Source organism: Cololabis saira, chromosome 5 (assembly GCF_033807715.1).
Source record: "Cololabis saira isolate AMF1-May2022 chromosome 5, fColSai1.1, whole genome shotgun sequence".
NCBI classification, from domain to species: domain Eukaryota; kingdom Metazoa; phylum Chordata; class Actinopteri; order Beloniformes; family Belonidae; genus Cololabis; species Cololabis saira.
The window spans coordinates 726,444-742,862 of NC_084591.1; the positions used below are offsets into that span (position 1 = coordinate 726,444).

The 16,419-nt window shown below is 47.8% G+C and overlaps 1 protein-coding gene across 1 annotated transcript in view; it reads left to right on the forward strand.

Annotated features, from left to right (window-relative positions):
- Window positions 1-11,807, forward strand: part of LOC133444517 (treslin-like) — a 36,609-nt gene extending 24,802 nt beyond the window's left edge. Inside the window, exons 15-23 of the mRNA XM_061722358.1 lie at window positions 7-118; window positions 595-726; window positions 832-922; window positions 2,024-2,082; window positions 2,312-2,745; window positions 6,001-7,020; window positions 8,003-8,546; window positions 9,674-9,793; window positions 11,698-11,807. Of these exons, the coding sequence (XP_061578342.1) occupies window positions 7-118; window positions 595-726; window positions 832-922; window positions 2,024-2,082; window positions 2,312-2,745; window positions 6,001-7,020; window positions 8,003-8,546; window positions 9,674-9,793; window positions 11,698-11,807 (2,622 nt within the window). The remainder of the gene's footprint in view (window positions 1-6; window positions 119-594; window positions 727-831; window positions 923-2,023; window positions 2,083-2,311; window positions 2,746-6,000; window positions 7,021-8,002; window positions 8,547-9,673; window positions 9,794-11,697) is intronic.
- Window positions 11,808-16,419: the final 4,612 nt, after the last annotated feature.

Consider the following 16,419-nt stretch of genomic DNA (forward strand, 5'->3'; position numbering starts at 1 on the left):
CTCTAGTGTAAACCTGGGGTGTCTAAACCTGCGGTGTCTAAACCTGCGGAGTCTGCTGGGCCGGAGGATCCGGGTCCAGGTCCAGGTCTCAAACCGCCCCCTCAGAAACAGGAAGCAGGTATGTGAGGCGCCAACGTGAGGGCGATGTTTGGATCTGCGTGCGTGCGTGCGTGCGTGCGTGTGTGCGTGCGTGCGTGCGTGCGTGCGTGCGTGCGTGCGTGCGTCGGTAGTTCAGAATGGCTCGGGAATTTATGACCGAGAAAAGTGTCTGTATGTGTGTGTGGGGGGATTAGTAGGAGAGGAAAAGAGAAATAGAGAAGAAAAGTAAAATAACAGACACTCTTAAATAGTGATGCACCGAAATGAAAATTTGTGGCCGAAACCGAAAATAATAATAAACACTTGGCCGAATACCGAACAATACCGAACATGGTTCTTCAGCAGTTTTTCATTTATTTTGCCAATTTTTTCAACATTGCATAAATCAAATATCTGTATGATTCTGATCCTCCTCCTCCATCATCATCATCATCATCATCATCATCATCATCATCATCATCACCTTCATCATCATCATCATCCCCCCCCCCCCAGAGGTGACCAGGGTGAGGAGGAACCTCTTCAACCAGGAAGTGACTTCTCCCTCCAAGAGGAGGAAGCTGCCGAGGAGCCAGTCTGTGTCGGCCGTGGAGCGGATGAAGAAACGCAAGCGGTCCGAGGACGGAGGTGAGTGGATGCAGGGCCCGTATCCCCTAGCAACCGGGGGCGGGGCTTCACACTCGGGGGCGGGGCTTCACCCCTGACTGATGACTGACGTGTGTGTCGTTGCAGAGCGACACCAACTCCTGACGGAGCAGGTCTGCGAGACGCCGCTGCACAAGCAGGTGTCCAGCCGCCTCCGGCACCGGCAGCAGCTGGGCAGGTAGGACCGCCGGGGACCGGGCCGGGGTCAGGGGGGCCGGGCCGGGGGACCGGTGTCAGGGCCGGGGCTGACAGGAGGGGCCGGCTAGGAATGTTAGTAGACCTGTTAGTAGGACCCGTTAGGAATAGGGCTGGGCGATATATCGAGATTTTAATATAAATCGATATATTTTCAAATGCGTGCATATGGTACGAGACAATATCGTTTATATCGATTAAAAAAAAATATATATATATATATATTTTTTTGATTTCGATATAGCTTATTTTGTGACAAATTGACTTGAATGTTTTATTTGAGATTGTCACAAATGTTTTGTTATTTGCACAACTGTCAACCTCAGTGGAAAAGTCTGCCTGTTACTGTCTACATTGTATTAATTACACAGTGTATTTTAATTTAATTGTTATGCAGGAAAGGGATATTTGTTTTATTTTATTCAAGAAGCATTTTTATTCTATATATGCAGGCAGTTTATTTTTATTTCATTAGTTTTATACATGTTGATATTGTGCAGACCTCTGTTAATAAAGGAACCTGTGTGACATTTGGCACGAGGCTTTGTATTAAAACTGACTGTTTTTTTAAGAAATGAAGCTAACAGAGATGCTAACAGAGATGCTAACGGAGATGCTAACAGAGCTGCTATGCTATAATGCTTTGGGGGAAACCCCAATTATTGCACAGAAAAAATATGGATATATATCGAGTATCAACATTCAGCTAGAAAATATGGAGATATGACTTTTGGTCCATATCGCCCAGCCCTAGTTAGTACCCGTTAAGACCCGTTAGGACCGGTTTGGACCGGTAAAGACCCGTTAGGACCTTCTGTTCTGGCATCGGCGTGGCCGGAGTTCCACCTTGGCTGAAAATCCGTCACCAGCTGCAGAATGGAGGTGGTTCTGGTTCTGAACTGGAAAACCACGAGACGGAACCGAGTCAGACTGTGTGGTGAAACGGGTCACATGAGGACCAGAACCGGACCAGAACCTGAAGGACTAACCGAGCCGTCTCCACGGGTCACATGAGGACCAGAACCAGACCAGAACCGCCGGTTAGAACCGGTTCTAACCGGTACTAACCGAGCTGTCTCCACAGGTCGGCCGAGGCCAGCGAGGGGTCGGTGGTGGAGGAATCTCCGCTGAAACCTGCAGGAGGTAATTCTTCTTATTTAACGAGTAACGTTTTATTTAACCTTTATTTTTTATAAACACGGAGACACCAAGACCAGATCAATTTTGGAGTCAGGAGGAGACTAATCACTTCATAAATGTAATGAAGGATATGAAAATTTTGGCATTTGTAGACTGTAGAAAGTACCGGGATAGCGAGATTTCCAGTGTAGTCGGGTCCAGCTCTGAACAATCGGTCTTCTCTGCTCCTCAGACCTGCGGCGGAGCCCACGGGTCAGGCCGGTTTCCCGAAGACACACCTTCTACTCCAGCTCTCAGGGCCGGTCCCGCAACCTGGACCGGGCCCTGTCCGCCTCCCAGCTCCTGGACCGGGCCCCGTCCTCCTCCCAGCTCCTGGACCGGGCCCTGTCCTCCTCCCAGCTCCTGGACCGGGCCCCGTCCTCCTCGCAGCTCCTGGACCGGGCCCCGTCCTCCTCGCAGCTCCTGGACCGGGCCCCGTCCTCCTCGCAGCTCCCCCAGCTCGGACCCAGACACCTCAGACCCCGTGACGCTAAAGCGCCCTGGTCTCCCATGCGTCTACTGTTCGGAGCTGCTGATTCTCCCGTACGTCCCTCCAACCAGCCTGGGGGGACCGGCAGGACCAGCAGGACCAGCAGGGGACCGTCCACCGACTCCAGCGTCTTTGAGGTAATGTTGGGTCCCAAATCAACATTACATAAATTCATAACGAGGAAAGACACAGAGACTGTTAGAAATGATTTTTAAGGCACTTTCTGCAGAAAGGGAAGCAAAGTCGGAGCTTTTCAGAGCAACAGGGCTCTCTATGGATGCTCTCGACGAAATGCTTCGCTGGTTCCTCTTCTGCATGAGCTTTTTATTGAGAATTTGACAGGAAACTATATAAGGACTATATAAGGACTGTCAGTGAATAGACAGACAATGGACAATTGGAAGAAAACATACGGAGGAACAGACATCAGGGTTAAAAGGTCACACATGTGACATTTTCAGTTAAAGAGGAACTAATCTGTGGTATGCAGAAGCTTAAGTTTTTAAAGGTCAATGGGTCACTGGGTCAATGGGGCCCCTTCCGGACGAAACGGGAAGTCTGAACAGATGCGTCCAGCTAACCTTTAGTTAACCCCAAAGACAATGGGACAGCTGTTAACAAAGCATGTGATGGTTTCATAAGGATAAAGTAGTTCAAAAGTTTGATTAACCTCACAATTCCCTCCTGTTGTTCTTATGAAACTCCACAGTAAACATGATGAGACACTCAAGTGTCGTCATAATCATCCTTCTCATCGGTTAGAGTAGAATACTGGACTAAGGAAGTTGGATGGTTCTTTGGACCAATGCACTTAGACACGGAATGACACAGGTAGTGAAAACACAGAACAGTATGAACAGAAACATAATTTTAGCCATTACGTCAGTCCAGGGGTCGGAAGTCAGCCAGGACCCAAAAGTGGTACCTGCTGAGCGTCTGTCTTCTGACACGACTTTGGCCAACTGACGTAATTTGGCTATAGCTTTGGTAACATTCAGCACCACATTCATCAGGGATGAACATACAGCAGTGTTCCTAAATTACAACAGCAATGTAAGTGAAGAGTTTGAGGAACAATTCCTAACATGTCAGCATGACTCATTAGTGGAAAAATTTCTTCCATCTCTCAGACTCCTCCACAGCTTGTTGTAGCAGTCAGTTTGGGCTAGTCATCTTCTTCAGGCCCGTGGCTGGTGAGTAGGCGTCAGATGAGTTCTTCAGCGGACAAGGGTTTTGATACCGTCCGACTTCCGGCCTACTCGGGGTCTGGAAAGTTTTTTACTAGCTTGCACTGTGTCTGGTGAACCCACGTAGATAGTTCAGCAGCCTTTACTGCTGTCGGTGTCGCAATCTGGACAACAAAAGGGCCGTCCTGACGGGGTGATGACCTTTCACCACTCGAATCAGGATCTGGTCACCTGGTTTCAGCAGTTCCTGCTTAGGACAGAGAGAGAAAAAAGCAGCAGCTCACAAGAACTTTGAACATTTTTCCAGCAAACAATTTGCTCATCCACATCAAGAGTGGATCTGCCTCTTCGGTTTTCTCTTGCCATGGTTCTCCTTCCCATAGAGGGAGTTGGAACGGGCGACCATGCACCACCCAAAGGGTGTGACGATTCTCATGTGCATTTCGACTAATGGCCGGCATTCAGGTCATGTTTTCCAGTTTCTTCCATGGTTTTCCTGAGCCTTAGCTTAACAGTGCCATTAGTTCACTCCAAGTATTGCCCACTTCTGGACTGCTCGATGAAATCCAAATGGATAACTTCAAATGGATAGGTCCCTTGGGGACACTGACCTCTTTTAGGTCTCATGTTGCCTTGCGTGTTGTGCCTGCAACATGTCGACAGCTCCTACAAAAAAATGTTTAAAAGGTATTTAGTATTTAGTGCTGGTGATGTACCATACCCTGCCTCCCTCCTGTTGAGCCATGGAACTCCCATGGCTCAACTCAGCCACCAGGGGGAACAGATTCCTTGGAAGCACTGGTTTGCTTCGCACCACACAGAGATCTCTGAAGTTACAGTAGCACCTTCATTTAGCCAAATGTCTTTCTCTCTTTGCGGAGCATTGTTTCGCATGTCAACAGGGATAGGGGTCTCGTTGTCATCATCCTCTTCTTCCTGACCTTTCCCTGGAAGGGTCAGGGCTGTACCGACAAACGCGTAAGTCGTCGACAGCTGTTCTGGCCCATTCCGAGCTGCCGGACGTGGCTGAGGGAATCAACTCTGCGACTAACACTCAGACTTTAACGCTGGGAGAGCAAAGCCGTAAGCTGGATGTGATTCTTGAACAGAATCGCAGGCTGGCGGCGTCTTTGAGCTCATTGGCAAGATGGATAAGACCTTGGAGAAGCTGAAAGCTCGGCTTGGCGGGAATTGATCACAAATTCGTCTGTTTGGAGTCGCCATTGATGAACCAGAGGCTGAAGGCGGACGGAAAATTACTGAGTCTGTCTGTTCTTTAATACAATTATTGATTCTATAATCTGACCTTGACAGGGCGGTTTTGGCCGACTGCTCTGGTCACAATCTCCCTGGTGGAATGTAAACAAGTGGCCCTCCACTAACCCTCCCCTCTCCCAGGAACACCTGTGGACCTGTTTTTTTCCCCTCCCCCATCCCCAGTGTCATCCTTTCTCTGATCTGATTTAAGCGCCAGTTGATTCATGTCTCATGTTGTTATTTGTTTTGTCTGTGTCTTGATGGCTTGTACTGGTCCAAATTTCACGGTGCTGGGACGCCAGCCCAGTGACAATAAAGGCTTTCTGATTCTGATTCTTAGGTGTTGACGGAAATATCGGCGTGACGCAATGACGTCAGGCACACGTACCAAAATCAAAGTATTTTCCAATCGGGTTGCAGTTGCAGTTGCAGGGTCCCAAACATCGACACATCCCACTTCTTAGTTCAATTCAATTGTATTTATATAGCGTCTAATACAACAAAAGTTGTCTCTAGACGCTTTCCAGAGACCCATACCCAGTCCCGTCTGCCCCTCCTGCCGAGGGCCAGACTGGGGGGTCAGGGACGGCAGCAGCACAGCAGGCAGGTGGAAGCAGCAGCAGGATGACCGGGGGTGGGGACCGCAGGCCGGCACGCAGCTCCCGAAGCTCCGGCCCAATCATCAAGTCCCAGGTTGGGGTGCAGGGTCGGGGAAAGGTTGAGAAGGGGCAGGGCCAGGGAGAGGAGTCTTGAGGGACGAACCTTCTCCCCCGCCCAAAAGGGGCCGTTACCCTGCCCCTCTCACTCCCACACTGCAGGATCCGGTGTTTTGCATTCAGAGATGCTCTTCTCCACCGGCAGAGGATGCTGCACCAGGATGCTTCTTAGGTTTTTACTTCCTTGTGTTTCTCCTCAAATGTGACGATTTACTTGTTGTCTTTGTTCCAGAGTCCAAACAAAATCCCGGAGACGCCCCCCAGGAAACACACCCCCCTGAAGACCCCCCTGAAAACCCCCCTGAAGACGCCCCTGGAGAGTCCCCTGAAGACCCCCCTGAAGAGTCCCCTGAGGGGGATCCTCCGGAGTCCCCTGAGGACCCCCCTGAAGACCCCCCTGAAGAGTCCCCTGAGGGGGATCCTCCGGAGTCCCCTGAGGACCCCCCTGGAGAGTCCCCTGAGGGGGATCCTCCGGAGTCCCCTGAAGACCCCCCTGAAAACCCCCCTGGAGAGTCCCCTGAGGGGGATCCTCCGGAGTCCCCTCAAGGCTCTGGTGCAGCCCGACCCCTCTTCTGGATCAGGTCTTAGCAGTCCAGTTTCCAAGACCCCCAAGAAGAGCGTGACCTGGTCCCCGTCTCCCAAGAGGTGGAGACCAGTGGAGGCCGGTGGAACCTTCAAGGTGCCGGAGTCCCCTAGCGCCGCCCCCCTCAGTTCTCCGGGCCCCGTGAGGACCCCCAGTCCTGGACACATGGACCCTCAGGTGAACCTGATGAGGATCCCACGCGCCCTGCTGACCCCAGAGAAGGGGGTTCTGGAGGCCACCAGGTCCGGTGAGGGAAAGAGCTTTGGACCTGACCAGGGCGAGGTCCAGGGCGAGGCCTCGTCCCCCTCCGAGACGGACTCCAGTGTCCAGACCGGGTCCCAGACCGGCGAGTCCTCGCAGGACCGCTCCGCCAGCACGGAGGACGACAGTCTGGACATCGTGGACGCCGCCGTGGTGAAGACGCGCTTCAGCGGCGGCTTGACCATGAACATCAGCTTCTCCAGGAGGCCCTCGTGGTCCGAGACGCGCTCGCCCACCCGGGTCACGCCCACCCGCGGCGCCGCCGGACGGACCTACGGCTTCCGCCAGACCCCCGACCGCCAGCAGAGGGAGGCGGCGGCCCGCCTGGGCTACGACTCCCCGCGGGTCTCCACCCCCCGGGGTCCCCGGCCCGCCGGGTCCGCCGCCGGGGCCGCCCTCACCTACCAGGTTAGTTACCGTATTGGCCCGAATATAAGACGGTGTTTTCTGCATTGAAATAAGACTGAAAAAGTGGGGGTCGTCTTACATTCAGGGTCTAGACGTTATACCCATTTACAACGCTAGATGGCGCCAGATATCTTTAAAGTGAATGCCGAACTCAACTCCCCAGGCCAAAGCAAACCCCTGTCACGAAGAAGAAAAATAAAAATAGCGGTAGCACAAAGAAGAAAAATAAAAAATAGTATAAGAAAGAAAAGAGAAGAAAATAAGAGAAGAGATAACAGAAAATGGAGAAACGTAGCGACAATCTGGAGAAAAGTGGGTGTAAGTTCGGCAGGTGAACCGGCAGCTGAGGAGAAGTTATGATGCAAACTTCAACATGATGGTTGGAATGAGGCAAAATAACAGGCTTTTTCTCTCCAATATATTGTTATAATCATTTGTTTCAGATGTTCTGTCATTATTTTCTGGATAAAAATTGAATTTGGTGTTAAAGTATTTTTTCAAACTTGAGTCTTGAAAAAGAGGGTCGTCTTATAATCAGGGTCGTCTTATATTCGGGGCAATACGGTAGTTAGTTTAACCCGTTCACATTCCTGTAAAAATCGCCCAAAACGCCTATCCAAGTTCTACCCAAAGTAAATTGAAAGCTGTTCTTGAACCGTGTGAAGTTCAGAGAAGGTTCTGGTTCTTTTGAAAGGAAACACTCTGAAGTTTCTCCCCCAACTGTCAGAATCTGTAACTGTAACTGTAACTACTATAATTCAGTAATCTCAGTTTGAACACACTGAAATAGAAGGTTTTTATTAGTTTTGTAATCAGATGTTGCAGATGAATCTGTGACTTATTGCTTTTAAAACACACTGAGACACAGCCTGAAGCTTTATCTAGTGCAAGTTAAAATCTGATAACAATACCACAAAAAATGAGTATTTTGCACATGTTTTTGTAAGACTACAAAATATAATGTATAATGTCTACATTTCAGGTGGAGATGGAGATGCAGAGCTCAGGAATCCCCAAACTCAAGATCAAGCGCACGGACTCCTTGAGCGGCCGGGACGGCCCCCCGGAGGACGGCCCCCCGGAGAAACCCCGCCCAGAACCCCCCGCGGCCCTGGTACCCCGACCCAGGGACTCTGGCTGCGTCTCCCCGTCCGTCTGCGCCCACGTGACCCCGGCCAAGGCGGCGCCCGGGCCCGGCGGCGGGGTGCAGACGTACATCTGCCAGTCCTACACCCCCACGCGCCACGCGGCCCCCACGGCGTCCCCGGTCCCGACCCCCGACCCGGGGCCCGTGACGCCGCCGGACGGCCTCAACAGCTGGCCGCGCAGGAAGAGGGCGGTGAGGGGCATTGTGGGTAAGGAGCGCGGGCCGAGGGCGGAGCTGCTGCTGGAGGAGGCGGAGCTCGGCGTGGGCCGCCTGCAGGACCCGGACCAGCCAGACCCGGGTTCCCCGCTGCAGGACCTGGACTGGATGGAGGCCCTGGGGGACGACCCGGTCCGGTTCTGCCAGACCGGCCCCAAGTCCAGTAAGTGTTAGCTTCCTAAACGCTCAAATGATGACGGGTCCGTACGGGTCCGTATTAGGAATGGGAGATATTTTACCGTTGACGATAAACCGTCAAAAACATTCCCCACAGTAAGAATTTGTATCTCACGATAAAAATGATAAATTCCTGTTGATGATGTTTTTGTGTAAAGATGATTTATGGTTCTGTGTTAAATCCACGCACAACGTATGTGAAGGAAGGAAGGAAGGAAGGAAGGAAGGAAGGAAGGAAGGAAGGAAGGAAGGAAGGAAGGAAGGAAGGAAGGAAGGAAGGAAGGAAGGAAGGAAGGAAGGAAGGAAGGAAGGAAGGAAGGAAGGAAGGAAGGAAGGAATATTTCTGAAGAATATTTTAGATTTTTTTTTCATTATGCAATGCGAGAAAAATGTCGAAATGTTGAGAAAGAAAGAAGAAAAGGGAAAGAAAGAAAGGAAGAAAGGAAGAAAGGAGAAAAGGGAAAGAAAGAATGAGGTTTTTGTGTAACAAAAATGGCGGATCTGAGTCATTACAGTTTTGCAGAATTGGTATTTTTTAATCATCATTTTTATCGTTATCGGGATAAATGACAGAAATTATCGTGATGCATTTTTTAGTCCATACCGCCCATCACGGGTCTGTACTGGTCCTGAAGGTTCTGTACGGGTCCGTACTGGTCCTGAAGGTTCTGTACGGGTCCGTACTGGTCCTGAAGGTTCTGTACGGGTCCTGAAGGTTCTGTACGGGTCCGTACTGGTCCTGAAGGTTCTGTACGGGTCCTGAAGGTTCTGTACGGGTCCGTACTGGTCCTGAAGGTTCTGTACGGGTCCGTACTGGTCCTGAAGGTTCTGTACGGGTCCGTACTGGTTCTGAAGGGTCTGTACGGGTCCGTACTGGTCCTGAAGGTTCTGTACGGGTCCGTACTGGTCCTGAAGGTTCTGTATGGGTCCGTACTGGTCCTGAAGGGTCTGTACGGGTCCGTACTGGTCCTGAAGGTTCTGTACGGGTCCGTACTGGTCCTGAAGGGTCCGTACTGGTCCTGAAGGTTCCGTACGGGTCCGTACGGGTCCGTACTGGTCCGGTACGGGTCCGTACGGGTCAGTACCTGATGCCAGTGATCTCTGTTTCCCCAGCTGTGACTCCGCCCCCCTGCAAGGCCCGGAGGCCCGTGACGGCCAGCGGGATTCTGGCGCTGACCCGGTCTCCGCTGCTGTTCCAGACCAGAACCAGCTCGGCCCGCAAGAGACCTGCCGGTGAGTTCTACCGGGTTCTGGAGACGAGAAAACCGGGCCGGAGATCCAGAACCCAGAATGTGGTCCAACCCTCGTAAACCGCTCAGCGCCGCGTAGCTGCTAGCTGTAGCTACCGTAGCTGCTACGTTAGCTGCTATGTTAGCTGCTACGGTAGCAGCTACCGTAGCTGCTACCGTACGGGACACGCATCCCTCCTGTCAATCATTTAGGTGTTTTATCCTGGCTAGCTTAGCTTATGCTAACCAGAGATCAGGTCAGAGGTCACATGACTGAGGGTTCCTGGACCAGGGGCCTCATTTATAAAAGAGTGTGTAGGATTCAGACTAAAAGTGCACGTGCGCCCAAAAGCCGAAAATTTCGGATTTATAAAACCGTGTGCACGCAATGTTCTCTTTCTAAATCACAGTCCAGCTGGAAGGTTGAAGGTGAATTCTCCTCATATCCCGCCCTCTACACGCCCACTTTCTACCATAAATGGACAATGCAAACTAGTTCATGACTGTATTTGCATATGAATGAGCTGCTGAGCATGTGCAGCGCCACCTGCAGTCTGCTTCTGCTGCGTCAGGATGAATGAGACGTGTCGAGCCACCGGGACACTAAAGTTCACGGAGACTGAGATGGAGATGTTGTGGATGAGGTGGAGGACAGGAAAAACCACCAGGAAAACCCACCAGGAAAACCCACCAGGAAAACCACCAGGAAAACCACCAGGAAAACCCACCAGGAAAACCACCAGGAAAACCACCAGGAAAACCCACCAGGAAACCCACCAGGAAAACCACCAGGAAAACCACCAGGAAAACCCACCAGGAAAACCACCAGGAAAACCACCAGGAAAAACCACCAGGAAAACCCACCAGGAAAACCCACCAGGAAAACCACCAGGAAAACCCACCAGGAAAAACACCAGGAAAACCACCAGGAAAACCACCAGGAAAACCACATTATTTGGTGGTCACAGTAGTGGCATCACTAACAAAAATAAAGCGAGTGATTTCCTGCCAGAATGTGATTTGTGGCCGCGGGAGCGCGACAGCAGCCCGTTGAGCGATAGCGCTGAAACGTCATATTTTCAGATTATGAAGCTCAAGAATGAGATCAAATCATATTTAGGCAGAAACAACTTTTCATTAACTTTTTTATTTGGCCTCCAATTTTTTGCAGGTAAAAACACCAATTTTCAGGGGAGAAAGCACAAGAAACTACAGGAGCGAATCTAACACACTAGAGTTTACACTACCTAGAGATTTACCAACACCAGCTAGAGGTTTACTAAACACTAACTATAGGCTTTACTAAACAGAAAGGTTTTAAGTTTAGTTTAAAGGTGGAGGTGGTGTCAGCCTCCTTAACCCAGATTGGAAGTTGGTTCCATAGTAGTGGTGCCTGATAGCAGAACGCCCGCCCTCCAAATCTACATTTAGATACTCTAGGAACTACGAGTAAACCTGCACTCTGAGAACGGAGAGCTCTGCCAGGAACATAAGGCTCTATCAGGTCTTGTAAATAATGCAGAGCTAAGCCGTTTTGGGCTTTATATGCAAGTAATAAAATTTTAAATTGGATTCTGAATTTTACGGGTAACCAATGGAGCGACGCTAACACTGGAGAGACGTGGTCTCTCCTGCTGATTCCTGTCAGTACTCGTGCTGCTGCATTTTGGATCAGCTGGAGCCTATTCAGCAAATTACTTGGACATCCTGCTAACAGCACATTGCAGTAATCCAGTCTAGAAGATACAAACGCATGAACTAGTTTTTCTGCATCACTCTGCGAGAGGATTTTCCTAATCTTTGCAATATTACGGAGATTGACAGGTGTGATTGACAGGTGGGCGACCGGCGTGTCCCGGTTCTGACCCGGGTTCGGGTTCTGACGGGTTTGTTTGTCTCTGGTTCCAGGTGAAACTTCTCCGCTGACGGGACCAGAGGGGGCGGAGCCGTCCCCCGTCCAGCCAATCAGACGCTCCAGAACCGGGACGAGCTACAGCAGGAAGAGACTCCTCCAATAGGGCGGGAGGGGCGTGGTCTTGCTCCAGGGGGGCGTGGCATACTCTCCTGGGGCGTGGTCTGTGCTGACCCCGCCCCCAGACCCGGTTCTGGTCTGCTGGTTTTTCTGATGTTCAGTTTAGATGAAGTTGGAGTTTTGTACCAAACTATAAATGTTTATTTATTTGTTCTGATGAATCTGTTTTAAATCTGTTTAAATCTGTGATCTGTTTGTGAATAAATGAGGTTTATTTTTGTTACGTCCCCGTTGTTGATGAGAGCAGCAGGTGACCCTAACCCCCTCCCAGGGCAAAGGTCAAAGGTCACACCATAAACCTGCAGGGTCACCAGAACCACTAACGGAACCAGGACCACGTTAAAGCTGCAGCAGCGATGAACGGGTGAACGGGCCCTCGCGTGTGCAAGTTTCACCAATAAAGGTCAAGGACTCAAAACCGAGTCCGATGAACCAACATGACTCTTTATGTCAAACCTTTCAAAAAATATGGCAGAAAATAGGAACTGTCAACTAGAAAATTTCCTCGCAGAAATGTGGAGAGTTCCACGGCGGCTGCTGCCCGTGTGTGTACGGTAGGGCTGGGCGATATGGACCAAAAGTCATATCTCGATATTTTCTAGCTGAATGGCGATACTCGATATATATCTCGATATTTTTTCTGTGCCTTAATTGGGGTTTCCCCCAAAGCATTATAGCATAGCATCTCTGTTAGCTTCATTTTTTTCTGAGGCAAACCCTTAAAAAAACAGTCAGTTTTAATACAAAGCCTCGTGCCAAATGTCACACAGGTTCCTTTATTAACAGAGGTCTGCACAATATCAACATGTATAAAACAAATGAAATAAAAATAAACTGCCTGCATATATAGAATAAAAATGCTTCTTGAATAAAATAAAACAAATATCCCTTTCCTGCATAACAATTAAATTAAAATACACTGTAATTAATACAATGTAGACAGTAACAGGCAGACTTTTCCACTGAGGTTGACAGTTGTGCAAATAACAAAACATTTGTGCAAATCTCAAATAAAACATTCATGTCAATTTGTCACAAAATAAGCTACCGGGATATCAAAATCATTAAAAATAAAAATGTAAAAAAAAAAAAATATATATATATTTTTCTTTTTTTTTTTTTTTTTTTAAATCGATATAAACGATATTGTCTTGTACCGTATCGTGTTTGAAAATATATCGATATATATTAAAATCTCGATATATCGCCCAGCCCTAGTGTACGGTGCTGCATTTTTCAGCAATAAAGGTGAAGGACTCAGAACTAAGTCTGATGACACCACCCACGACTCTGTCAAACCATTCAAAGGTTATAGCATTTACTGATGGTTATTTAGTGTGTGTGCGCGCCAGGGTTATAATAGTTTAGAATTTTTCATTTTAGTTTAGTTTTATTTCGTTTTGACTTTTTCTCCTTCAATTCAGTTAGTTTTAATTTGTTTTTAGTGTGGGTTTGCTAGTTTTTATTAGTTTTTATATTTTCAAAAATGCTTATTTTTTATTAGTTTTAGTTTTGACGTCACGGGCCGTGAGGCGTTCAGGTGCCGTAGCTGCCAGTTGGAAATAAACGGCCAGAGTGGAATAAATTGATCAAACCAAGAGACTTATATTGACAGGAAAACGGAGGAAATTATATCTATAATTTCAGTTTGTTTTAGTTAGTTTTCTAAACACACAATATAGTTTCAGTTAGTTATCGTTTTTGTCTTTTAATTTTCGTTTTTATTTAGTTCAGTTAACAAAATTGTTTTTTCAATTTTAGTTTTCGTTATTTCGTTAGTTTTCGTGAACGATAATAACTGGTGCGCGCGTCAGGTTGAAGGACTCGGGGTCGGTTAAGGTCAAAGGTCAGGGGTCAGATTTCCCAGAAGGCGTCTCCAGCTTTCAGGTTAAAGTTTATGAAGACTTTAGTGACTGAGTCATGTGACCAGTTCTGGCTGAAGGAATGAGTCAGCAGTGAACTCTGGTTGCCCCGGCAACAAGAACCTTCCGGTTTTGCTGTGAGGAAAAACCCAGATTTTGACTTCTGACAAGGTCTCAAATCACTCCGATTTGTGAGAAAACCGTAGCTCGTAGCCAAAAAACTAAAACATCGTGAGAGACACAGAACCCGGCAGATTCTGACAATCTTAATTTTATTCAGATATTCCTTAAAATGAGTGAGTAAGGTCAGGGCGAAGACAGAGTGAGATTCTTTTGAAGAAAATGTTTGATTACATTACAGTCAATGGAGACCGAGACAGGTACTGGCGGCGCTCTAGCAACCGCTTAGGAAATTACATCAACTCAATTGTAAATCCAATGAAAGATGGAATGAAGAAGGATTATAATTTAGTTAGGAATATGTGAAAACAAACAGAAAAAAAATAAAAGTAAAACATAAATAAAAAAAAAGATAAAATAATAAAAAAATAAATAAAATTGAGATGGTTAACATTTATGGCAATGGTACATAAGGTTGAAGGGTTATGTAGGAATTGGACTTCTGTCTAATCTCTCAATATAGGTTATCCACTTATTCCATTTTGACATATATAGGTTTACATTGTTCATAAGTCTGAACGTCAGCTTTTCCAAAGCTGCCAAGTGACTCTAGCCCCCCACCCCCCCGTTTAAATGTTGTGCATACCCCGCCTGTCAAAGTCACATTTTATGAATCCCAACACCTATGTCTACATTCTGACCAAAAATTATTGGTCTCCTTTTTACGGTTTGGCCGTGAGCTCGAGTTACAAATAAAAATTTGGATTCTTTTTTGCTGTTTCTCACACTCTAGAAACCGACACCCGCACTCTAGGTTTGACAAAAAAAGTGATTTCCAGTCCTCGCTTGAGTGCTCATATTTTGAAAAGTTCTTAGGAAAAAACTGTTGGTGTTTTGGAGAGAAGAGAAGTTTTCCTCCGTTTTGAAGTTTTGAAGTTCACATTTCTACGTGCAGGTATGAGAGAGTTAGGTGACTCAGAAAAAAGGTGAATTTTGTCTTTTTTTTTTTTTTTTTTAACCTACTCCCATCCACTTTGAACGGGTTTTTTTGGGAATAACTTTGGGAAAAATGGGAATTTCAACACCAAAAGTCATAGCACACTATTCCCGATCGAGACGCACGTTTTGATAAATGATGCGCCTGGGTCCTCCGAAATCTGTCCGGAAAATGAAAAAAAAAATAAAAAACACGCAGGATAACAATAGATGCCCCGTGGCACTAAATATGGACCAATCAGCTACTAGTATCACTTCCTGTTTGACTTTTCATCGTAATGTTTTTTCTGTCTCCTGACCGAGTTTTCTGTTGAACGGATGATCCTGCTAGGAGTTTGTTAAAGGTATTGTGACATCATTTTTAACATGCTTTTAACACTATTAAAAGTCTTGGGCAACATCCCTCAAATGTGTCTAAAAGAGAAAAACAAGAAAAACTTCACTCTAGTACTCTTTTCCTGGCTTTTTATTACAGTGTTTTTTTGCCCCGTGAAAAATGCTTCCTTTCCCCCTTTCCTGTCAATCATTGCTCCGCTCCTCCTCCAAACCTCCTCCAGCCCAACCATACGCTCACAGCGGCGTCGGAGAGCGACAGGCGAAGCATGCACGGAAAAGCAGGAGGGCGAACCACAGCAAACAATCATAAAAATAAAGGCATGCAAGCAGCACTGTCCCCTTATCTTAAGTCCAGTCAGTGGCCGCGGGTCTTCTTAGCAGTTTTCCTCCGGTGATTAGAACAAAAGAGGCTCTAAACAGCTCCGTGTTAAGCCTGATTTATGGTTCCGCGTTAAATCGACGCAGAGCCTACGCCGTAGGGTTCAGCGTACGGTGCGCGTCGCCGCGTAACCCTACGCCGTAGGCTCTGCGTCGGTGTAACGCGGAACCATAAATCAGCCTTTATGGTGCGCTGGAGAGGAGAGGAGGCAGGAGCTGGGTGGAGGGGGCGGTGATTTAGCGGATCGTTACGTAACGATCCGCCACCAAACCACATGCGCCGTTTTTGCATAGTTATGCGGAAAATCCCAGAAAGCACACAATACACTGAATGTTAAAAGTTCGTTTTTTTTTGGGTGTAATTGATGTCAAGACACCCAACAAAACACAAAAAATCAAGAAAAATGTGTTTTTCATGTCACAATCCCTTTAATGTACCACACGTGGAAATGAAATTGCACCAAAATGACACAATTAATTCAAAATGGCCGACTTCCTGTTGGGTTTGGGCCATGACTTCCTGTTGGGTTTGGGCCATGACTTCCTGTTGGGTTTGGGCCATGGCGCCAAGAGACTTTTCTTTAAGTTGTGACATGATACAGGTGTGTAGTGATTTTCGTGCATGTACGTCAAACCGTATTATGGGGCTTGAGGTACAAAGTTTTCTAGGGGGCGCTGTTGAGCCGTTAGGCCACGCCCATTAATGCAAACCATTAAATATCACATTTATCACCAGGCCTGGATTGGTGCAAAATTTGGTGACTTTTGGGGCACGTTTAGGGGAAAAAAGGACCTCATTTCGTCGGAAAAATAAAAATAAAAACAACAAAAAAAACAGTTCCTACAGACACATTAGGGCCCGAGCACTGTCAGTGCTAGGGCCCTAATGAAGAACTGAAGAACTGG